This window comes from Gopherus evgoodei, chromosome 9 (assembly GCF_007399415.2).
Source record: "Gopherus evgoodei ecotype Sinaloan lineage chromosome 9, rGopEvg1_v1.p, whole genome shotgun sequence".
NCBI classification, from domain to species: Eukaryota; Metazoa; Chordata; order Testudines; family Testudinidae; genus Gopherus; species Gopherus evgoodei.
In genome coordinates, this window is record NC_044330.1 from 105,772,396 (window position 1) to 105,797,456 (window position 25,061).

Genomic DNA, 25,061 nt, shown 5'->3' on the forward strand with positions numbered 1-25,061 from the left:
TTAGTTAAGGAAAACTGCATACATCTCTCCCAGAGCGACCAACTCAAGCTACATGTTATCTATCACCTTCTGTACATTCAAGTAACCTGAAAAGCCACATTTTTCAAAACAGACGAGAAAATGTCTGAAGCAGACTAAATACATGAATTGGCTAACAAATTATTTGTATGTATAACAACTTGTTATTGTTTCATAACATGTTAGGGATACTTCTGTTCCCTCTTGCTACTTTGTTTCCAATTGTAAATAATATTAAGCAAATATGTATCTAAGAAAGCCAATACTGAAGGAAGAAAATGCAAAGCAAAACTTTGCACATAGAAGTTTATTTATGTGGCTGTCTGACTTTATGGTAGATTATTGCAGATACTTGATGCTGTTAAGTCATGTTTTAATGCAGAGATCTCTAAGCCCTTAGCATAAATGAATATTTGTACTGTTTATAAATACATATAGTATTGGATAAAATAATGTTCAATTGACAATCTCCAAACTTATTCAAGAACTCAAAAGAGAAATTATAAACCTGTTTAAATAGGATGGAGAGTGTAAAATAGGATGGAGACTGTAAAATACTCAACTGTAATGGCGGACATAGATTTTCAAAGCATGAATTACCTCTTAATATTTATTCTCCCATAAATTTATTTTAACTACTTCTTAGACACCCATTATAGTGATACAATAAAATGCATTCAGTTCAGGTCAGAAGCGACACAACATTGCGCCTATTTACTGCTGTTTAGTTTGGAGGTAGGGCTGATTTTCAGAGATGCTGAGGACCTGCAGATCCAGTCAGAGATTTATTGTCCAGTATCAGAGGGATAGCCGTGTTAGTCTGGATCTGTAAAAGCAGCAAAGAATCCTGTGGCACCTTATAGACTAACAGACGTTTTGGAGCATGAGCTTTCGTGGGTGAATACCCACTTCCTCAGATGCGTGTACCTGCCCCTGGATATTTCCACTACATGCATCTGAGGAAGTGGGTATTCACCCACGAAAGCTCATGCTCCAAAATGTCTGTTAGTCTATAAGGTGCCACAGGATTCTTTGCTGATTGTCCAGTAGACAGTTATCCTAAAAATACAGTATTTCAATAGATATCCTCTGTTACCTAATTAAATAAGCTAATGTCAGAGAGAACCGGGTAACAGCATTCAAATTATACACACCACAAACAGATGGATGGGTTGAAACATACCTCCTTGCTTCCATTAAAAAAGGCTTTAAACAAAATAGTGAGTACAGAAACAAAACAGGAATATTAGAGCAAGGGACCACAACAATATATCACAAGCTATCAGAGATGAACAGCTAAAAGCCATTTTCACTCATACCTGACATATTCCTTAGTTCTCCTCATGATATGTAACGTCAGGGGGTTAATGCCTGTTGGTAATTTTTCTTCTGCTAAGCTCAATGGTATTTCTTCACCTGTATCAAGGTTCTTTATCATTACACTCGCTAGAATTTCCTGCAGTAAAGAAAATATGAAGTAATGAGGCTTCCTTGAGTCCTGAGACTTAAAACAATGATTTTAGAGGATTCTAAAGAAAAAAGGACACCTTATATACTGGAATATTTTGTATTTGTTTTTAGTGGGAAATTCTGCAGTACATGATATGCATTATAGGAACCATTTTTTCATAAACTGTCTTGATTTAGACATGCAGAATGCCCATGATGCCTTTAAAAAAAAAAAAAAGGACACAACTAACTGGATTATATAGGTAGAGTTATACATTTTAGACATGTGAAGAGAAACATTCTCTATGACCTCTGCAGAACACAGACCTAACTTGTCTTCTGTTTTACAACATGCAAACTCAACTATCTTCTATTTCTGAATCGATATTTGGTAACTGATACTGCCCTATTTAATAGTCAACTGTACCACTCTACAGTTAGGAAACTGGAGAAGGGAGCAGATTGGATAAGATGCAGATTCCAAAATTCTGAAATCCTTCTATTAAAACTTTACTTTAGGTTTATGTCCAAATGGAAAAGAGAGGGGACCATATTATCTGCCTACTGCCAACCTCTATTCACCAGGGGGGACTGTGGGCTAGAACAGTTGAGTCCAAGTCAGGGAAAGACAGGGACAGCTTTTGAAAGGCAGTTTAACCTAGTGATGTCCTAGATGTGGTCTGCCATCCCATGATAGCAATGATTAAGTCCTGGGTTGGCTAATTCATGCCTCCATTCATTTTTTTAGTTTATTAATAAGCCGTCTGTTTCCTAATTACACTAGGAAGATGTTCATTTGATAAGAAAGGTTTTACTCCATCCTTTTTAGAAGCATGACAAATTAAACTTGCTGGAATTCCCACTCATGATGCTACTTAGTTTGAGAACGGAGTCGGGTAAAGCAATCCAAGAAAGAATAATTTTAAAGACAGGTCCCCTATCGCTATTAGCCAGGATGGTCAGGGATGCAATCCCATGATCTGGGTGTCCCTAAACCTTGACTACCAAAAGCTGGGACTGGACAACAGGATGGATCTTTCAATATATTGCCCTATTCTATTCATTTTTTCAGAAGAATCTGACACTGGCCACTGTCAGAAGACAGGATACTGGGCTAGGTGGACCACTAATCTGACCCAATATGGACATTCTTATGCTCTTACAAATGGAACCTAAAATTTTACTGAAATAACTAGTACAAATTTAAGGTATGGAATGAAGCAAGAAATATAAGGGAAAAGCATAAAGAAAACACAAAGCCAACAGTGTTATTTCAACAAGACAGCTAGTGCCTATTTATGAGGGGAGGGAATCCTATAATGTCAGAATGGACAAGAATACACATAAGAATATAAGTCATAAGTAAGGCTAAGATTTTGTCCTCCTCCAGGTTCCAGCGACTCAAGGGGACAGCCTCCCGGAGTGGGGGTGGGGAGAGAAAGAATATCATACAGTTCCCAGCCACTATGGTGACAGGCAATAAACAAAAATTCACAGAAGCCGTGACCTGTCCGTGACTTTTGCTGCTGCAGCTCCATGGTGGCTCGGAACTGTAGGGTACTCTTCCTCTCCCCACCCCCACCCCGGAAGGCTGTCCCCTTGAGTTGCTGGAACCCTGAGGAGGGCCCCGGAGGATGCTGTCGCCGGAACCCTGCAGGGAGACCCTGAGGAGGCTTTTGCCTGTTGCTGGAACCCTGTTGGGGCCCTGCTGGCTGCCAGCTCCTGTCCCGCAGCCCCAGGGGCTGAAGCAGAAAATGTCACAGAGACGATTCCGTGACATATGACTAAGGGTATGTTTAAATACGACAGAAAATATTCTATCTTCTAATAAAATATGCAGACAAACACTCTTTAAATTCCAGTACGCTCAGAGGCATTTAAACACGTTGTGAGCATTCACAGCCCTTGATTCACTTGAACTCATAGACTCAAACTTTAGGGTCAGAAGGGACCAATATGATCATCTAGTCTGACCTCCTGCACAAAGCAGGCCACAGAATCTCACCCACCCACTTCTATAACAAACCCCTAACCTATGTCTGAGTTATTGAAGTCTTCAAATTGTGGTTTGAAGACCTCAAGCTGCAGAGAATCCACCAGCAAGTGACCCAGGCCCCATGCTGCAGAGGAAGGCGAAAAACCTCCAGGGCCTCTGCCAATCTGCCCTGGAGGAAACTTCCTTCCCAACCCCAAATATGGCGATCAGCTAAACCCAGACCATGTGGGCAAGACTCACCAGCTAGCACTCAGGAAAGAATTCTCTGCAGTAACTCAGATCCCATCCCATCTAACATCCCATCACAGACCATTGGGCATACTTACCTGCTGATAATCAAAGATCAATTGCCAAAATTAAGCTATCCCATCATATCATCCCTTCCATAAACTTATCAAGCTTAATCTTAAAGCCAGATATGTCTTATGCCTCCACTACTCCCCTTGGAAGGCTGTTCCAAAACTTCACTCCTCTAATGGTTAGAAACCTTCATCTAATTTCAAGTCTAAACTTCCTAGTGTTCAGTTTATATCCATTTGTTCTTGTGTCTACAATGGTACTAAGCTTAAATAATTCCTCTCCCTCCCTAATATTAATCCCTCTGATATATTTATAAAGAGCAAGCATATCCCCCCTCAACCTTCTTTTGGTTAGGCTAAACAAGCCAAGCTCTTTCAGTCTCCTTTCATAAGACAGGTTTTCCATTCCTCGGATCATCCTAGTAGCCCATCTCTGAACCTGTTCCAGTTTGAATTCATCCTTCTTAAACATGGGAGACCAGAACTGCACACAGTGTTCCAGATGAGGTCCCACCAGTGCCTTATATAACGGTATTAACACCTCCTTATCTTTGCTGGAAATACCTCACCTGATGCATCCTAAAACTGCACTAGCTTTTTTAACGGCCATATCACATTGGCGGCTCATAGTCATCCTGCGATCAACCAATACTCCGAGGTCCTTCTCCTCCTCTGTTGCTTCCAACTGATGTGTCCCCAATTTATAACTAAAATTCTTATTATTTATCCCTAAATGCATGACCTTGCACTTTTCACTATTAAATTTCATCCTATTACTATTACTCCAGTTTACAAGGTCATCCAGATCTTCCTGTATGATATCCCGGTCCTTCTCTGTGTTAGCAATTGTCATGGTATAACCCCCACTCTGAACCTTAGCGTCCAAAAGATGGGGTACCAGCACAAATCCCCCTAAGCTTAATTACCAGCTTAGATCTTGTAGTGCTGCCACCAACCAGGACTTGCAGTGCCTGGTACACTCTGGTCCCCCCAAAACCTTCCCACAGGACCCCAAGACCCAGACCCCCTGAATCTTAATACAAGGACAGTAAACCCTTTCCCCCCACCATTGCCTCTCCCAGGCTTTCCCTCCCTGGGTTACCCTGGAAGATCACTGTGATTCAAACTCCTTGAATCTTAAAACCGAGAACAATGCACCTTCCCCCATCCTCTTTTCCCCTCCCCAAGAGGTAATACAGATTCAAGCTTCGTGAATCTAAAATAGAGGAATTCCACCTTCCCCCTTCCCTTCTCTCTCCCTTTCTCCCACTAATTTCCTGGTGAGGACAGACTCAATTCCCTTGAGCCTCAACAAGGGGAAAAAATCAATCAGGTCTTAAAAAAGAAAAGCTTTTAATAAAAGAAAGAAAAAAGTAAAAGTTGTCTCTGTAATCAAGATGGTAAACGTTACAGGGTGTTTCAGCTTACAGACACTAGAGAGAATCCTTCCCCCAGCATACATACAAATTAAAATCCTTCCAGCAAAATACACATTTGCAAATAAAGAAAACAATCAAAAAGACTAAACCGCCTTTCTACTTGTACTTACTACTTGAACAGAAAATTAGAGAGCCTGTAGGTACGTCTAGTCACTCTCAGAACCCAGAGAGAACAACAAAGAAAACACACAAAGAAAGACTTCCCTCCACTGAGATTTGAAAGTGTCTTGTCTCCTGATTGGTCCTCTGGTCAGGTGTTCCAGGTTCACTGTTTGTAACCTTTTACAGGTTAAAGAGACATTAACCCTTAACTATCTGTTTATGACAGCAATACCTCCTAGCTTTGTGTCATCCGCAAACTTTTTTAGCACATTCCCGCTTTTTGTGCCAAGGTCAGTAATAAAAAGGTTAAATATGATTGGTCCCAAAACTGATCCTTGAGGAACTCCACTAGTAACCTCCTTCCAGCCTGACAGTTCACCCTTCACTATGACCTGTTGTAGTCTCCCCTTTAACCAGTTCCTTATCCACCTTTCAATTTTCCTAACTTGTGAAGAACAAGTGTTGCTCTGCACCGTTCCCTACCGCACCTTCCTTTTCCCCATCTCATTATATCATGGTTCAACAGTGCACGAGCAGGGGTGATGAAACATTACTATTCTAACCCACCTCTCAAGCTGCAAAGAAAAAGCACACAAGAAAGAACTGGGTAGAAGTCCTAGTAATACCTCATCTGTGAGTTCTCTTCCAGAGTTAGATCTGGGTCTTTGTGGTCCAAGTAATTCATTTGGTATTGTTTGTCCATCAGCGGTTTTTCCATTTTCCTGCAGTTGTGTGTGTGCAGAGATATATAGATATATTAATGTATGCATTTACTTCAAACATTCTTTAAGTACATTAGTTTCACTATAATTCCAGAAGTACAAATTGGCAATTACATTACACTAGATTTCCAGAAAAATAGAGGTATTAACCATTTTCCAGCTGAAAAATGTCCATTAAAAATATTCTGAAATTAAACTCTGAATGAATAGCTATACAGATGAACTATCAAATATACAATACTTTAAACATCTAGGCCTGATATCTGCAAGTGCTGAGCACCTGCAGCTCCAACTGACTTCTGTTAGAGTTGTGAATGCTGAGAACTTGTGAAAGATTGGGTCCCAAGATCTAACAGCTCCCCTTGCCTTGTACCAACCAAAGGTGATTGTGCTTATATTTAAGTGACTTTCTGATTATCTCATTTTCTCTTGCTATGTCCTGTGGTGAAAGTTTAGAGTCAAATCCCTGGGCAACTTCATTGGCTATAATGGAGTTAACCTGAAGGTGAATTTGGCCACAATAATTTCAGCTGCACGTTTGTCAAAATCTACTGTATCAAATCAAACAAAAGGTGGATTGGGAGATAGAATAATATTGTTCAGATAAAAACCACTGTCACTGGCAAGAGATGTTCTAAGAAATACTGACACAGTAACTGTATTTTCTATTGTAATAGGCTCTCCTCCTGACTAGTTGGGATGCAGGTAGGTGGGGTTAGAGAGAACCTGGAGAAGAAAGGGCAAGCATTTAAGTGAGCTGCTACTTGTAGTCATCTCTAGGAAACAGGCACTTGTGCAAGGCTCCATCTGCATTAAAGGACTGTCAAGAATTAAAAACAATATGCCGCACTATTTTCATTCTCCTTTTGCTGCATTGTATTTTATGCAATATTAGCTACGGGTATTGATTTCTCCAAGTTTGTTATGATGTGAAAGTGCCTAAATAAAACCCATTTGCTGTGATTTCTAAATACTCTATTAAGGTCATCCAAAGATTTTAACTTTATTTGTACACTGAGGAAAGGACTCTTTTCATTTTGTCTGTGTGCACATATATGTAGTGCCTAGCACAATGGGGCCCGGATACATGAATGCAATTCCAGATAGCCACAATGCAGAATAATATATCAGTTCACTAACCTGTGCAGTAACTATTTTATCTCCACTGGTTGCGCTTGCCAGATCCAAAGAAGGCTGAGAATCTTTGACCATGCAGTCTGTCACTGTATTCAAAGCAAAGAGATCATCAATTGTTAAATTCTCTCTAGGAACTATAAAGCAACTGCAGGTTAGAAAAAGGTACACCATCATATTATTATATCCTTAGAATTTTTTTTTATTTAATTGCAATACCAAATGGAGATCATTTAGTCAAAGTTACACTAATAAACCACATTTTTCAAACTGAAATAAATACTATTAGTAATCTGTATTGCCGATTAGATTTCTTATGCACACAAATCCAACACAATTTAAGAGGATCATTTAAGCTTGAAAATAAGTTTTGCTACTAACCTCTACTCCATTCAGCAAGTGTTTATGTTACTGGTTCCCCCCCCCCCCCCAGGGCCTGAGCAGCACTTGTTTTTGTTTACTTCTGTCTATTTATTAGCATGAAGATGTAGATTATACACGATTCAGCCGCAATTTGCACAGCTCTGGGAAGCCGTCCATATGTACCAAGCTGCTGAACACACTATTCATTTTTCTGTTCCTTGTACGAGACTGTGTTAGGTAACTACTTCTGCTGAGTAGTACAGGCAGCCAGTGCAGATACTGTACTTTGGTGAAACAATAATATAGTAGCTTCTTTAAACACAGAATCCTAGGACTGGAAGGGACATCGAGAAGTCATTTAATCCAGACCCTTGCACTCATGGCAGGACTGAGTATTATCTAGACCATGCCTGACAGATTTGTCTAACCTGCTCTTAAAAATCTCCCATGACAAAATCTCCCTTGGCAATTTAATCCAGTGCTTTACCACCTTGAGAGTTAAGAAATTTTTCCTCATGTCCAGCCTAAACTGCCATTGCTACAATGTAAACTCACTGCTTCTTGTCCTATCCTCAGAGGTAAAAAGAGAACAATTTTCTCTCCCTTTTCCTTGTAGCAACCTTTTATGTACTTGAAAACTTATGTCCCCCCTCAGTCTCCAGACTAAATAAACCCAGTTTTTTCAATCTTCTCTCATAGGTCATGTTTTCTAGACCTTTAATCATTTTTGTTGCTCTTCTCCAGACTTTCCGCAATTTGCCCACATCTTTCCTGAAATGTAGCACTCAGACCTGGACACAATACAGCAGCTGAGGCGTAATCAACATGGAGAAGAGCAGAAGAATTACTTCTCATGTTTTGCTTACAACACCCCAGATCCCTTTCCTTCCAAGGCAGACATTTCCCATTTTGTATGTGTGCAACTGATTGTTCCTTCCTAAGTGGAGTACTTTGCATTTTTCCTTATTGAATTCATCCTACTTACTTCAGGTTATTTCTCCAGTTTGTCCAGATCATTTTGAATTTTAATCCTATCCTCCAAAGCACTTGCAACCCCTCCCAGCTTGGTATCATCTTCAAACTTTATAAATGCACTCGCTATGCCATTATCTAAACCACTGAAGAAGATATTAAACAGAAAAAGATCCAGAACTGATACCTTATAGTAGATCCAACTAGGTTGTATTTCCCTAGTTTCTTTATGGGAAGGTCATGCGAAACAGCATGAAACTTCAGTAAAGTCAAGATATACCATATCTGCTGTTTCCTGGCTATCCACAAGGCTTGTTATCCTATCAAAGAAAGCTACCAGATTGGTCTGACAAATCCATGCTGTTACTTATCACCTTATCTTCTAAGTGTTTGCAAATTGATTGCTTAATTATTTGCTCCATTATCTTTCTGGGTACTGAAGTTAAGCTGACTCGTCTGTAATTTCCCCGGGTTGTCGTTATTTTCCTTTTTATAGATTGGCACTATATTTGCCCTTTTCCAGTCTTCTGGAATTTCTCCCGTCTTCCATGACTTTTCAAAGATAATCGCTAATGGCTCAGATACCTCCTCAGTCAGCTTCTTGAGTATATTAGGATATATTTCATCAGGTCCTAGTGACTTACAGACACTGAAGTAATTTTTAATTTGTTCTTTCCCTATGCTGGCCTCTGATCCTACCTCATTTTCATTGGCATTCACTACGTTAAACATCCAATCACAAACAATCTTTTCTGGTGAAGACCAAAACAAAAAACTCAGCTCGCACTTCTGCAATCTTCACGTTTTCTGCTGTTTTACCCCCTCATTGAGTAACAGGCCAACCCTGTCCTGAGACTTCCTTTAGCTTCTAACGTATTTGTAGAATATTTTCTTGTTACCCTTTATGTCTCTAGCTAATTTAATCTTGTGTTATTTCCACTTTTTGCAAGACTTTTTTTTTTTTTTTTTGAGTTTCAGATCACTGAAGATCTCCTAGTTAAGCCAGGGTGATCTCTTGCCATACTTCCTATCTTTCCTACACAGTGGGAGAGTTTGCTGTTATTGTGACTTTTATAATGTCTCTTTGAAAAACCGCCCATTCTCTTTAACTGTTTTTCCCCTATAGTAATCTCAAACTAAATATTTATTATAGAATATTTTACAGGCCATTTATAATTTTAGAATCAACAAAAACTGAAACAGTCTAATGATATAAAATGCAATAGTAACAATATGACCTCACTAACTCTTTCTCTTTATCACCCAGTGGTTAAAAATCACCCAAAAATTTATCTAAGCTGACTTTTGGCAAACTGAAACTACATAATTTCTCTATTTGTTGGAGCAAAAGTTAATTTTCTTCCTAGTAGAACGTTTCAAAGAGTTTCATTAGGAATGTGCCCTGCTTAAAAACCAACTCTTCAGACAATACACATGGGGAAAACCATCACTGGAAAACTAAAATGTATGTGTGTACTATGCTGGGTGTTTTCCCTCTCACCACAAGAGTTCAACTTTGCTCAAAAGTATATTTTATAGCATATCAAACTTGCCGTTTTCTGTCCTACACTATTCTCAACATAAAAAACAGCCTTCTCCTATGCAGAAATAGTTGATAGAGTGCCAGAAGATCAAGCTTCTTTTGGTTGTGACTAAAAATTATTTGAGTTATTGCATTAGAAATTTAGTACTGAAGGTTTAATTTGACCTTTGTGAATGGATTACTGTTTCTAATCAGCTGTCCTCACTGTTGCTGGGCAATTCTCTGGGACAGTATATAATTACTCAGTATAAAGTGGCATAGTGCTAGCTTTAGAACTGCGTCTCATGTTTACTTATGACACTCCAATACAAATGCACACCCAACCACCATTAGAAGAAGGTAGTAAGGTACCTATAGTATGGGCAACAACAACAACAACAACTAAAAGTCATGTGTAGAGATTAAGAAGTTCAATATGAATACCAAAGAACAACTCTACTTCTAAAGATCTAGCCATAAACACAACTGAGTCTCACATCTAATCTGTGGCTTTCTAATCACTATTTTTTAAAAAAACATTTAGTCTCCTGTTGCTGTGCAGAAGAAACATAAGCAGGGAAAAGAAAGGAACTGTGAAACTCATCACAAAGTGGTGCAAAAACAGAAAATAAAGAAAATAGAGAAAATGTTTCCATTACCTTCTCTTGCACTGTTGTTTTAGGTGTTCTGTCAGAATTTTTCACCCACTTTTATTCAGAAGTATGGAGTGAGAGTTTAAAAAGAAGATTTGAGTTAACAGCCCAAATCCCATTGACTCTGAAAGGGCCTTGGGCTCCTAACTCACCTAGATATCTGAAAATCTCATGTGATTGTTCAGTTGATTGCATTTCTTTAATTCAAGGATAGCTAGCCAAAAGAAAATCAAGAGGCTCAGTAGTTTCTGAAAAGCAGAAAAATAGGAACTGTCTATTGACAGAATACCTTAGGGCAAAGCATATACTTGCCTTCTAAACCAGATAACTTTCGCACCTCGAACTCCAATTCACTCTTTTTCTTCCGTGGCGGTGGAGCGGGCCGTGCAGGTGGTGGTGGTCTAGGAGGAGGAACATTTGCTGGAGGCGGTGGGCGCGCCGGAAGAGATTTCTTAGTGCTAGCAACTATATCAGGTTCTACACTAAGTTGCCTTGGGGGTTTGGCTGGAGGCATTTCTTCTGTTGTGAGATCTTTGGTAGGTAAGAAATCTGAAGTTACCTGTTCTAAAATATCTGTCTGTTTCATTTCTGTTATTTCCTCATTTTTAGATGTTTCTTTTGGTGAGTAAGTTTCTGTGATTTTAAGCTCTTCAGCTGCATTTATTATTTCTGCTAGTTTATTAGTGGTTTCACCTTCCTGATGCTCAACAGCATGGTCAGAAGGCAAAAAAAGCCCTCTGGATTCCACTTCTGCCTCCTTACGTGTACTCTGAGTCACAGGTTCTTGAGCATCTTCTTGTAATGCTGATTCTGTAGCTACTAGTTCAGGAATGTTACTAAGGATATCTGCTCCAGGAATCCAAGTATTTGTATCTGAAGTTTGATCAGTTAGTTCTTTTCCTTGGGAAGCCAAAGGATCATCATCTAGCTGTTGTACCTTTTGGCTTTCTTCTATAATACTGTCAATAATCTAAAGAAACCCAAAACATATGTTTGCCAAGACACACAAATATAGGAAGGCAGAGTTCTCAGAGCACACTTGTCAGGCAGTCCATGCCACAGCATAGGATAAGTCTCAGCTTCTAAGGAAAAGTCACTTCACTTTTATAATGAAAACAAGGACACACAACCAGTAAACATTATCCTCCAGCATGTTTTAAAGAAAATTATGGGGGCTAGAAGCTAAGTACAGAAATATGCCCACTTCAGTGGTAATGGGGGAAAGTGACTTCAGAAAACGTAGACTGCATTTTAGTGTAGTTTATATTTTTCAAAAGATAAGGTTGTAACAAAACAAAAAAAAAATCAGGTTTGATTTTTGTGACGTTTATCATCTCTTACTCCCCCTATTTATTATACTGTAAACTAGACAAATGATTTAGTGGCCACAAATCCTGATTTTTTATTTTGAACATATTTAGCTTGATTTCCCCCCTCCCCCCGTTCCCCCAAAACGACATAAAACTGTGTATTAAGGTCATTTTAAAACTTATTGATTCCAATTTCTATATATTGCTAGAAATATTACAATTATTAAAATATTTTAATTCAGCTAAGAAAATTCTCAATCTAAATTTAGACTTTTTTATGTACTTGTAAACAGATGTTTAACTAACCTCTTTAGAGTCATCTTGTTTTACTTCCTGTATCAGGGCCTCATCTGCAACTCTGGGTATATTGCTGTCTGTTTCCTGTAATAACCACCATCGATAATAAATAAGGAAAGGAATAAGAAATTCCTCACTAAGGTAATTTAGCAAAGATACAAATTAAGTGGCAAAGCAGAAAAATAGCCAAAGGGGGCAAACACTCTGCTATATATGAAGGCTCGTTTTACTGCTGTCATACTGAGAAGCTTAAGTAGTAGTTCATAGAGCAAACTGGAAAACGTGTCACTCTGGGGTAGTAACAGAAATAGACAACATACACTACACTGAGAAATAAAAAAAAGTAACTGAATATCAGTAGTTTTCTATTCTCCTGCTATTTAGGAGCGCCTGATAAAGTCTTTGCCTTATCCCATCTTGATCCTACACAGAAATTAGAATCTCGTGCTTATGAAACCCAGTAATTTTCCCACTGAAATCTCACAAAAACCAATATTCTGACTTCACTGCTAAAATGACCAAATTGAAGGTAATGTTGAGTTATGAGAAATAAATGCAAGCATATTTTTTAAGAACCTGCAACAAATGAAAATTAGGAAAAATTAAACATTTATAAGAGAGAAGGTAGGTAAGGTAATATCTTTTACTGGACCAACTTCTGTTGGTGGAGGGTACAAGCTTTTGAACCACACACAGTTGTTCTTCAGGTCAAGGAAAAGAAATCAGAGTGGGACAGAGAGTGAGCATAAGGGGGTAACATATTGCAGGTCCCTCGAGATGAGTGGGCAATAAGATTGTTAAGCGAAAGGGGTTTGAAGTGGACCTTTAAGGGTATGTCTACATTACCCACCAGATCGGTGGGTAGTGATCGATCCGACTTCTGTACTCCACTGCAGCGAGAGGCGGAAGCAGAGTTGACGGTGGAGCAGTGACAGTCGACTCCGCGCCATGAGGATGCGAAGTAAGTTGACCTAAGAGATGGAGACTTCAGCTCCACTATTCTCGTAGTAGAATTGCATATCTTAGGTCGATCCCCCCCTCAGTGTAGACCAGGCCTAAGGGTTAGCAGGCAGGTGTGTGTTACAGATTGTTGGAATGAGCCATAAAACCAGTGTCCCCATTAGGTCCATGGCTTTCAGTGTCTAGCAGTGTTAAGAATTTAAGCTCCCAGGCTTGCTTTTGAAGGTGCTGTGCAGGTGTCAGAATGAGGAACGAGAGGTTAGATATGAAGCAATCGCTTTGTGAAGTGTTCGCTGATGGATGAGATGGCATTTTTGTCTTATTTTTCTGAGAGTTCATTTAGAGTGCAGTGATGGTCTAGTTTCACCCATAGTTGTTAATGGGGCATCTGATGCACCAGATGAGGTACCCTACATGTTGCGACAGGCACGTATAGGATCCATAAATCTTTAAAGGTGTGTTGTGAGGGGTATTCATCATCATAGGGGTGGAGAATGTCTGGGGGTTTTGTAGCCATTGTTTGATAGGTTCTGGTGCCATTTTGATTTGGTGTGTCCTGGTCCACGGGGAGCCTACTAATGCTTGGGAGTTATCTGAAAGTCAGAGGAAGGAGTTCAGGAAAGATTTATTTCAGGATATGGTCCCCATAAAACATGGATTGTAACTGTTTGATGATGATACTCCACATGGGCTCCAGTGTGGGGTGGTAGGTGACAACTCGGGGTGACTGTCATTGGCTTCCCCCCTCCCACATACTGAAATAGGTTTTCCCAGGGTATCTGGGTGGCCCTTTCCATTATGCAATCTACTTCTCTGGTAGACTGTCCTCGCTTGGTGAAGACAGTTTTAAGTGTGTTTAGGTATATGTATCCGTGATTCTCTCTTTGGCGCAAATTCAGGGGTAGCTGAGTGCCTGGCTGTAGATAAGAGATTTTTTGGTGTGTCTGAGGTGGTTGCTGGATCTGCGAAGGTAAGTTTGCTGATACATGGGTTTCTTGTACATAATCACTTGTAGAATTGGTTCAGTAGGAGACACTACCTTACCTCCTTGTGTTTCTAATACTCTGGGATCAACACAGCTACATTTATAGTAGTTTACGTAAAGTTTGTCTTGATTATGCAAAACTAGTTCAGTACAAGTGATCTTTAGGTACTTGCAGTATTTTCACATTTTTAAAGCCTGGTACTACCATCAACCACAACAGCAAGTGTAATGCGATTAGTAGTTACCAGGTCAAAGCAGGACAGTCACACTTGGCAATCACAAATAAGTCTGAGCTCTTGAAAATTCACAACCTTGTATTCTGTCCTAACTATAACTGCTTAACACCTGGCATAGCAATACTAGTTAACACAGCTGAATACAGATGTATGTTCAATCAGATGCTTTTTGAATCTAATGAAACTGCAGTACAGTATATTAAACCCATTTCATTATGAGGTTTAATGACCACAAAAAAGAAAATACTTAAGCAGTTGTTTACCATTCCTCAGACAGACAAAACTGCTCCACCCTAAAATGAAAGTCATTAAGTGTGATCCTTATGGGATATTTGCTTGTTACAAAGAAGAAATGTTGTTAGAAAATACTCACACATCCAGGGCAGTTTGCGTCTTGTACCATTCATCTGAATAGTATTTCCACTGATTATAAACAAATCTTAAACATACAATGCAAACCTTAGAGCACTTTGTTTCACCCCTAGTCACGCTTAGCCAAGACAGTAAAATGTAGCATAAACTTTAGTAAGTTTGCATAGAAGCAGCTCCAGGAAAACAGTGCAATTGACACAATGAAGTGTATTAAATACACTAAGACCTAAAGCAAACATTTGGAACCCAATTCTAAAGCATGAGCCATTTATTTAGCTCAAGTAACTAAACTTAATTTTGAACATTTTAGAGATTGGTTAAAGACCTACAACTGCATGTTAAAAGTGTGGACTTTTCATACAATGACAAAAAAAAATGTCCAAAAGAAGAAGTATTTCTTTAATTGAAATATGCTATTCGAGTTATGGTTATACCCATTACTTCTTGAACAGCATTTCTAAATAGTTACTGGCTGTACTGGTATGACATTCTGTGCAGTATTTTCAGGAGATCACCGCCATTTGTTCAAACTTAACCCAGGGAGCAAAAATGAGCATTTCTCAGGAATAGTGAAAAAAGTTATACTGGAAAATTGATGTTACTAATCAGTGGAAGAAGTGCTCCTTACACATCTGCTATTGCAATTTAGTTATTAGGAATTCACTCTCTCCTCTTCAACACTGCTAAGGGGACAAAAAAGCTAGTTTTCATTTCAGCAGACAGAATACTCATCATAGGCTGACCCGTAAGCTTTTAGATACTCTGCAACTCACCTACTATATGGCTTACGATGATGTGGAGAAAAGAGAGTGGCTCTTAGAACCCAAACCCACAGGCATAGGCCATTATTAGCTAGTCTTACACAGAAGAGACAAATCATGGTGCATAACTGGCTGAGAGAAGTTGATAAGCCATTATTTTAACCTGTGATGAGGTCAACCCAATGCAAGAGCAATGTAAAATGAACACACTATTCTACAGCTCTGGTCTGGTGATAGAGTAAATCAGGAAGCAGTGATTTTCATGTGAGTTGAACAGTGCTCCGTCCCACCCCCATCCAGACCTCTTATTTCATTAAGCCTTCAAACTATTAGCAATTTTAATCTCAAATTCATAGCCAAAGTGAAGAGATTTCTGACATTTCATATATTAATATGCACGTGCACTTTGTATTTTACAGCACCTCAATATTTATTTTTTCTTGATAGAGGCAGAGGCCCTTTTTTTCAGACTACTGTATCTTGATAGAGATTTTACATGACAACCATTTTAGTATAAATTTAGCAGATTTGGTCTATTTTTTCTACATCTTTTAGTAACCTAGTACAGTTAAAAGGTGTGTTATCTGGCACTTTACCTACTGGAAAGTTCTAGAAATCGGCATTTTTGATACCTCCCAACACAAATATTCAATCTAGTAACCAGGACCGATGCTGAAGCTAACTGGAATTGATGCCAAAGCTATTCAAGACTTGAGTATTTCCAAGAGCAGTCAGACTACGCTCGATTTAGTCAAGAAGAGCCAAAGGCTGTTCTGTTTGTATCCGCCATTGTGATTGGTCGGTTTATTACTCTGTGTATAGTCCTGTGTTTATCATAAAATACCAATGCCACACTACCATTATGGCATCCAAAATACCAGTGAAAAGCAATGGAGAGAAGCATAAGACTTGTGTTGATATTAAAACACAAAATAGATATTTCTACATGCCTTGTAAAGGGCGAGAATAGGAATGCGGTCTCCTCATCTCAAAAGAGATTTACTAGCATTAGAAAAGGTTCAGAGCAGGGCAACTAAAATGATTAGGGATTTGGAACAGGTTCCATATAAGAGATTAAAGAGGCTAGGACTTTTCAGCTTGGAAAAGAGGAGACTAAGGGGGGATATGATAGAGGTACATAAAATCATGAGTGATGTGAAGAAAGTAAATAAGGAAAAGTTATTTACTTGTTCCCATAATACAAGAACTAGGGGCCACCAAACGAAATTAATGGGCAGCAGGTTTAAAACAAGTAAAAGGAAGTTCTTCACAGAGCGCACAGCAGGGCTTTGGAGCTGTGCTCCAGCTCCGCTCCAGCTCCAGGCAAAAATCTGCAGCTCCACTGCTCCAGAGCTGCTTTGCGATCCAGATCCAGGCTCCACGCCAAAGCCCTGGCACACAATCAACTTGTGGAACTCCTTGCCTGAGGAGGTTGTGAAGGCTAGGACTATAGCAGCATTTAAAAAAGAACTGGATAAATTCATGGAGGTTAAGTCCGTTAATGACTATTAGCCAGGATGGGTAAGGAATGGTGTTCCTAGCCTCTGTTTGTCAGAGGGTGGAGATGGATGGCAGGAGAGAGATCACTTCATCATTACCTGTTAGGTTCACTCCCTCTGGGGCACCTGGCATTGGCCACTGTTGGTAGACAGTATACTGGGCTAGATGGACCTTTGGTCTGACCCAGTATGGCCATTCTTAATGTTTATTCATTTTATTGTATTCTATTCTTTGAAAATTGGTAATCCATTGGTAAGTATAACTTAATTAACTGGAGGAGTTTTTGACTAACCAGCACCCCCCATTCCTCCAACATGCCAGATAACAAAGCTTTTACTGTAATATCAAGTGTGTCAAAAAATTGTAATATCAGACCAAATTTCACATGTTCAATGGGATCCAGTTTAGTCTACAATTAAGCCTCTTAACTAATCTCAGTTAAAAACCGGAAGTCAACATGTTTATGGCCTGAGAAGGAACAGGAAGAACTGTCTATAATACACTCCAACAATTAGAATTGAAAAGTTAGAAAATAAGGGAAAGTTCTGGAAAAGTAGGAGCCTGATTTCCAGGACCCAAATCCATATTCAGGCATCTAAATCAGTAGCCTGATTTTTAACCAGGCAGAGCACCCAGCAGTTATCATGACTTCAGTGGAACTCAGCTGTCTTTTGAAAGGTAAGTTTAGACACATTTATTTTTAAGTGTTGACCCAGAAATGTACATTAGTATATAGTAGAGAAGCACCTGCAGTTACTCTATCAGAGAACAAATTAATGAGCAAAATTACTCAACAGTAGAGTATATAGGCACTTTCCCCATAACAGAAATACTTGTATATTTTAATGTACTTTCTCTAATTACTTTTAGTGACATGACATCATATAATAAACTCCTACAACACTTTAATTTAGGCTTCTCTTCAAAGGCATACTGACAAGGTGACAAGAAGCAAACACATTTTGACACAAATACATCCCACTATAATCTGTGCCTCAATAAGCTTGCTATATTCAATTTCCACTTTTGTTGACATTAACACAGTAGACTTTGGACTTGTGAAAGATCCCAAACTCTTTCAGCTGCATGGTTAGTCACAAGTTTAATGAACTGATAATGGTACCACGCAGTGAAGCTGATAGTGTGTTTTTATACAAGGCTGATTTTTGAAGGTCAAGTGATTGAGGAAGATGCTCCTTAATGAAAAATTAAAATTAGTAAACATGGTGAGGACCTCATAAGCAACGAACAGTAGTGCCCAGCCGCTGCATATACTTAAAAATGTAGATTATAGCCAAATGTTCACACTCAAAGTTTAGCCCGTGATACATGGAATCCAACTCAATCTATGTCCACATACTACTTTGTCAGAATTAAATAGAACTACATTTACTGAAAAGTTTAGACATTTAATACCACATTGTCAAGGAGACATTGAAATTAAAGCAGGATACCAGGTGAGACACCTATAAAATTTAATGACAAAGTTACTGACTTTTCTAAATCTCTCCTCCTAAATCTCAAAAAGATATGCTGTTATCAGTGGGACAATGTTTTGACTTATTTTCTACCACGGTTGATGAATCAAAATATTGCTATTTTCACCACTGATTACCCAACAGTTTGAGACAGAAATAGCCAACCCTGCTTTACTCCACATAAAAGATTATTGCATATCACCACCTTTGGCCCTTCTCCAACCCATATAATGAATTGTATCTGTACATATACCAGTTCCTGACCTACTTCATAAATGCCAGAGGTTCAGCTGCACTGTCATTGTGCACAGAAGCAGCATACTAATTACCTGCGTGGGAAGTGGTGATGCTGCCTCGATAAGCTAAATTTAGAGTTTTGCTTTCATGTCACCTGAAGTGGTAGCTTTTGAAGTATAAACACTTTGCTGCCTTCTGTCACCAAAATACAAACAGAAATTTTAGTCAACGATTTGAAATAAGTCAGCATAATCAAGGTGACCAAAACACTCTCTGACATACTCCTATATCTGAATATAAAACAAAAGAGATGGGTCCAGTTCCTCTACACACTGTTTGAGTAATTAAAAAAACTCTGCAAATTTAAGGATACCATTTATTAGCTCTTTAGTCAAAGCATGAAGGTTCATTTTTCTTTTCCTTTTTTAAGCCAAAGGAAAGCAGCAAAGTTTAAATTAAAAAAAAAAAAAAAAGTAGAAGCATAAAAAAACCAAACCAACCAATCCACAACAAGGAAAGTCTGGTTTGGGAAAAAGCTTCATCCTTAGTTTGCCATTTTCTGCCTAGGCATGCAGCTATATAATATCAGGAATCAATATTATGGACTTAAGGTCAGGTATGTTACATAAGCATTGTCAAATTACAAACATTTAAGACTATATAAAGAGAGACACACCTTTAATACATGGGACCCAACTTTTGTCGGTGACCTGCTAGAAAAAAAAGGAAAAAAAAGATTTAGATGAATGTATGCAAAAGAACCCCAAAGCTCTAAAAATGAATCCTTCCCTTGATTATTTAAATGGAAGTTTCACTATACAAAAACCACAAGGACAAAGGTCTTCTCTAAACTGGTGGTTTACTTTGAATTTTCAGTTTAAAAATATTATATCTGCCTCTTCTGCACGAAGACAAGTGATTGTACCACAGGTTCCTCAACACTTACAGTCAAGACTTTTCAGAGAAGCTGAAGGGAGTTAAATGCTCAATTGTCACTGAAATTTGACAGGAGCTGGGAAAGTAATTCCGAAAATCTCCTTTGAAAACCCCAGCCAAAAGCTATTTCCAAGAACCTAATAATAAGATTAACCTGCCCTCCATCCCTTCTATAAAAGGGATGCTATCCCATCTCTGCGGCCATTGGTCATTTCTAATTCGAGGGATTTTAACAGAGTTATTGCCCATGAAAGATGCCAGAGAGGCATCATTGAAAACTGAAGCCCTCATTGAAAGGAACAGTGCAAACTCCAAGAGAGCAGTCAAGTGCCTCAGCCCTGACTGACCGAGTCATCTCTGGCATGTCCATTCAATCTTCAGCCTCTCCATAAAGGCTGCAACCAAGAGTTCCAAATAGTACGGACTGTGATAAGAACACCTTCACATCAGTCAAAGGAAAGAGACAAGCAGCTTGGACACTTGGCCTTCATAAGTTTACATTCAGAGCCAGAGAACTACATCAGCATCCACCCTGAAGTGCAACTTCTAATAAACCTAATCAGAGAAAGGCTCTAAATGCCTCCAGGCATTGGGCACCAGGGAGCTATTCATCTTCAGGTCACTAGTTTAATGATACTCAGGTTGATGGCAAGGGAAAGTTCACTGGTTTATTTTACTTCTGCAATGTACCCAAATTCCTGGACCTGTTCTTGATTTTTGGTGTTCTAGAAGATACTCTTATATTGAATAGTGCTGCAGGAGTTTTTTTGACTTCAGGGCCCTTAAAGTTACATACACCATAATCTCTGCCTATTATGGGCTGTTTGCCCATAGTTTGCTTCCTCCAATGAGAATATCTAAGTCTGAAGCTATGTTAAACAAAACAAGTATTTTAACTGGCTGCAGAGTTCAGTGACCACACCTTTGATGAACCACATACATAATCAAATCCTTGCTTCCTAATTGATTAGCCCTAGTCCACACTTAAAACTTTGCCAAAAGTTCTGTCAGTTAGGACTGTGAAAAAAATAATCACATCCCTAAACCAACATAGCTGTGCCAGCAAAAGCCCCATTCTAAACATAGTTATATGCCTGCAAAAGATTTCTTTTCCTGGTAATAGCTTATTTAATTCAAGAAACTGGCATAATACTTGCAAAAGAACTCTTGGCAGTAAAAGCTGCAACTCCATTAGGAGGGTTTGCTGGTACAGCCATATCAGCAAACCCTTTCTAGTATAGACAAGGCCTAAGAATAGGTTTTTCCAGACCTTTTTCCTTCATCTTTTTTCCAGAATGACAGTTTCAAGGGACAATATCAACTTGAAAAACAAGTAATTACCATCTTTTTTTGGTTTTTAAAAAAAGACTACCATTGTTACATCAGAGACAACTAAAAAAATAAACTGAAAGGTTAGAGAAAAATATTTACTCAGTTTACTTCAGTCATCAAGTTTTTGCTTTTGTTCAAAAAGGTCCTTCAAAGAATGGAGTGAGATTTCTGTGGTTGTGTTTTGTTTTTTAATAAAAGTAAGGTGCAGGATCCAAAACTACTTTCAGTTCTTTTAAAAATTGACTAGATTTCAGGTTGACAGCATCTCTTTAATAGGAAAAAAACAATATGCTTTTGAAATTCATCAATGCATTGGACAGAGATTTCCAGAGATATACAGAATATTTGTAGTAATATAGATAGTAACTTATTTCACTGATGAGGATGTAAAATTACTAGAAGTAAATGCTGACCAATGTGTTCAGGTCAATAAAGCAATACTTAACTCAAATATCAGTATGTGCCTTTTACTGCTATTCTTAACATATTGCTTGGGAAGATGACCTATCACTCACTCACTCCTCTCTCCTCCTCCACTCCCTCTTCCCAGCAGCTATCCATAACCACTTTGTATTTCCAATTAGAAGGACTTTGTACTATAATCCCTTAATTTTAAATTGAAAAGGAGAATTTATGTACACAGTACCATGTCACTATAGCCATAACTCTTAGAACTATTTTATTCCTTAGTATTATTATTAAACATGTTTATTGTGGCAGTGCCCAAGGACCAATCAAGAATGGGGGGGCCATTATGCTAAACACTGTACAAATACAACAGACAGTCCCTCCCCTGAAGAACTTAACCTAAATGACCAAGGTGGTCAAAGATATTTCAGACACCCTGTTACAAAGTAATAATACTAAAACAAAGTTATATAAATACATAACTAAAATTGATTTCTAAGCAAAGAAACACACTAGGGAAACACCCCCTCACATTCCTACACTAATTGTATGAAGTAAGTAGTATAGTAAACCAATTTAATTCTTCCCGCCTTCCGTAGATAGATTTTTTTAGATTCAAAATAATTAATTGCAGTTTCTTGGGAAAACACACACAAGTTCCATTTAATTATTTTCCACTTCTGATGTATTACTGAAGTGTACAGAATGCCTACAAAGAGAATACAATAAGAATGTCAAAGGTATCACAATACAAGTATTTGGTAAGGCTGTTGAATAAAAGTCACATTAAAGATAAATCTTTTTGTTGCTGTGGTAACTATTCAATATAAGGCAGGGGTGGCCAGCCTGAGCCTGAGAAGGAGCCAGAATTTACCATGTACATTGCCAAAGAGCCGCAGTACCAGGTCAGCAGTCCCCCATCCGCTCCCCAGCCCCACCAATCAGCACCTCCTCTGTCCTACCCCTCCGCCCACTGCAATCACATGTTTCACACACACAGGAGGCTATGGTGGGGAGAGGGGAGGAGCGAGGGCATGGCAGGCTCAGGGGAAGTGGCAGGGGCCTTCGGGAAAGCAGTGGAGTGGTGGCAGGGCTTGGGGCAGAGCCAGGGGTTGAGCAGTGAGTACTCCCCGGCACATTGGAAAGTTGGCATCTATAGCTCCAGCCCTGGAATCAGTGCCTAGGTAAGGAGCCACAGGTTGGCCACCCCATAATAAGGCATTCAGATTATCTGCCATAATTACTCTTGGTTATGGTGGCATAATTCTCTGAGATCAATCTGTGGTGCAGTAAGAATAAAATAAATCCTGTTCATTAGGCTTGTGTACACTTCATTTCAATTATTCATAAATATCACTACTTGTCCCTCCAAAGCATGAGTGCTTCACATTTTTATGCCTCTATAACTCAGCATAGCAAGTACATAACAAAAAACAAACAAAAACCCACACAACTTGTTAGTAGGCACTTTTACCAATAAGAGTTTGTTAATATTGTTCTGTAATGGTTTTCTTTTCTTTCCCAGCCCCCTAAAAAGATCTATCAGATCTACTTCATCAGACACTGATTTTACAAATCCTGTATCTGAACAGCAGCAGTTTCATAAATAAATGTACAGAAGACATGGAAATTTATTTGGTACAAATATTAGTCAATTATAGAAGTTTGAGTCTGCATGAAAAGAATCAATTAGGAAGTCTCTTTATGCTATATGAACAATGAAATGTAACGTACTAAACAAAAACTTAAGGCAAATGAAGATGCTAGATACTGTTATTAGTTATGAAAGTACTGTTGAATGTAACTGATATTCATCCAGGAAATTTATCAGCTCGATAATCCCATTATCTGACATTTAGCAGTTAGAGGATCGTCCCTGCATAACAGATTTCATAAAAATCCTTTCCAACAAAGCTGATCTTCAGTTAAATACAGATGAAATGTTTCGAGAGTAGCTTGTTTAGGTTATTGTCACTATACCTGAACAAACAGGGTTTAATAGGCAAAGCAGGAGTCAAAGAATAGCCAGTGGGACAGCCACAAACATAACTAGCTTATTAAAATACCTAAAACTGAAAATACCAGCAGCCTTCTGCAGATCTTGCTCTTATATTCATTCAACCTACTTACTCCTCTGAACACTGACCAGGCTATAAAAAGCCGCCTCCTCCCCGTTTCCCCTTACTGGGCAGCTCCATGCTAGTAGCCTGTCAAGCAAGAGCAGAGACTTCATGAAGATTAACGTCTTCACCACTGAACAGCTTCTTGTGGAATTCAGTGCAAGGGAAAACAGGAGACACTTAGGCCTGCACCGTCCATGACACATCATCATTGAGAAGATCACTGCACTTCCTCCGTCTAAGAAAAGAAGTTGATCTAATCCACCTGGATTTCAGCAAGGCATTTGATACAATTCTACATGGGAAAATTATTAATTATGTTGGAGAAGATGGGAATTAACGAGAATTGAAAGGTGGGTAAGGACTGATTAAAGGGGAGGCTACAGTGGGTTACACTGAAAGGTGAACTGTCAGGCTGGAGGGAGGTTACTAGTGCAGTTCCTCAGGGACTGGTCTTAGGACCAATATGGGATGCACTAATAAAATTTGCAAATGACACAGTTGGGAGGTATTGCTAATATGGAGGAGAACCGGAATATCTTACAAAAGGATCTGGATGACCTCGTGAACCGCAAGTGACCCATGCTGCAGAGGAAGGGGAAAACCCCCAGGTTCTTGGCCAGTCTGACCTGGGGGAAAAGTCCGTCCTGACCCCAAATATGACGATCAGTTAGACCCTGAAATTTAATAGCGCAAAGTCATGCATTTAGGGACTAACAAGAACATTTTTTCCTATTAGCTGGAGGGCATATCAGTTGGAATTGACAGGAGGAGGAGAAAGACGTGGGTGTTTTGGTTGATCACAGGAGGACTACGAGCTGCCAAGGTGATCTAGCTGTGAAGAAGGCTAATGCAGTCCTAGGACGCATCAGGTGAGGTATTTCCAGTAGAGACTGGGAAGTGTTAGAACCGTTATACAAGGCACTGGTGAGACCTCATCTAGAACACTGTGTGCAGTTCTCATCTCCCACGTTTAAGAAAGATGAATTTGAACTGGAATAGGTGCAGAGAAGGGCTACCAGGATGCCCAGAGAAATGGAAAACCTCTCTCATGAGAGGAGACTCAAAAGATCTTGGCTTGTTCTGCATACCAAATGAAGGATGAGAGAGATATGATTGCTCTCTATAAATATATCAGAGGAATAAATACCAGGGATGGAGAAAAGCTATATGCACACAAGTACAAGGGATATAAACTGGCCATCAACAAGTTTAGGCTTAAAATTAGGTGAAGGTTTCTAACCGTCAGAGTGAAGTTCTGGAGCTCCAAGGGGAGCAGTGGGGGCAAAAAACCTAACTGGATTCAAGACTGAGCTTGATAAGTTTATGGAGGTGATGATATGATGAGACTGCCTACAATGACGTGTAGCCAATTTGCGATGGCTAGTAGCAAATCTCTCCAACGGCTGATGATGGGATGCTAGATGGAAACGGCTCTGAGTTATTATAGGTATCTGGCT

General features: G+C 39.1%; 1 protein-coding gene across 5 annotated transcripts in view; it reads right to left on the reverse strand.

Moving 5' to 3' along the window:
- Positions 1-25,061, reverse strand: part of WDR44 (WD repeat domain 44) — a 60,193-nt gene that overhangs the window by 23,654 nt on the left and 11,478 nt on the right. For 3 of the 5 annotated variants that reach the window (XM_030574507.1, XM_030574511.1, XM_030574509.1), the window contains exons 2-7: positions 19,482-19,518; positions 12,286-12,360; positions 10,982-11,639; positions 7,166-7,248; positions 5,930-6,025; positions 1,338-1,474 (exon numbers count right to left, since the gene is read on the reverse strand). In XM_030574507.1, coding sequence (XP_030430367.1) covers positions 1,338-1,474; positions 5,930-6,025; positions 7,166-7,248; positions 10,982-11,639; positions 12,286-12,360; positions 19,482-19,518 — 1,086 coding nt within the window. The remainder of the gene's footprint in view (positions 1-1,337; positions 1,475-5,929; positions 6,026-7,165; positions 7,249-10,981; positions 11,640-12,285; positions 12,361-19,481; positions 19,519-25,061) is intronic. The other 2 variants (XM_030574508.1, XM_030574510.1) reach the window with 1 other exon arrangement.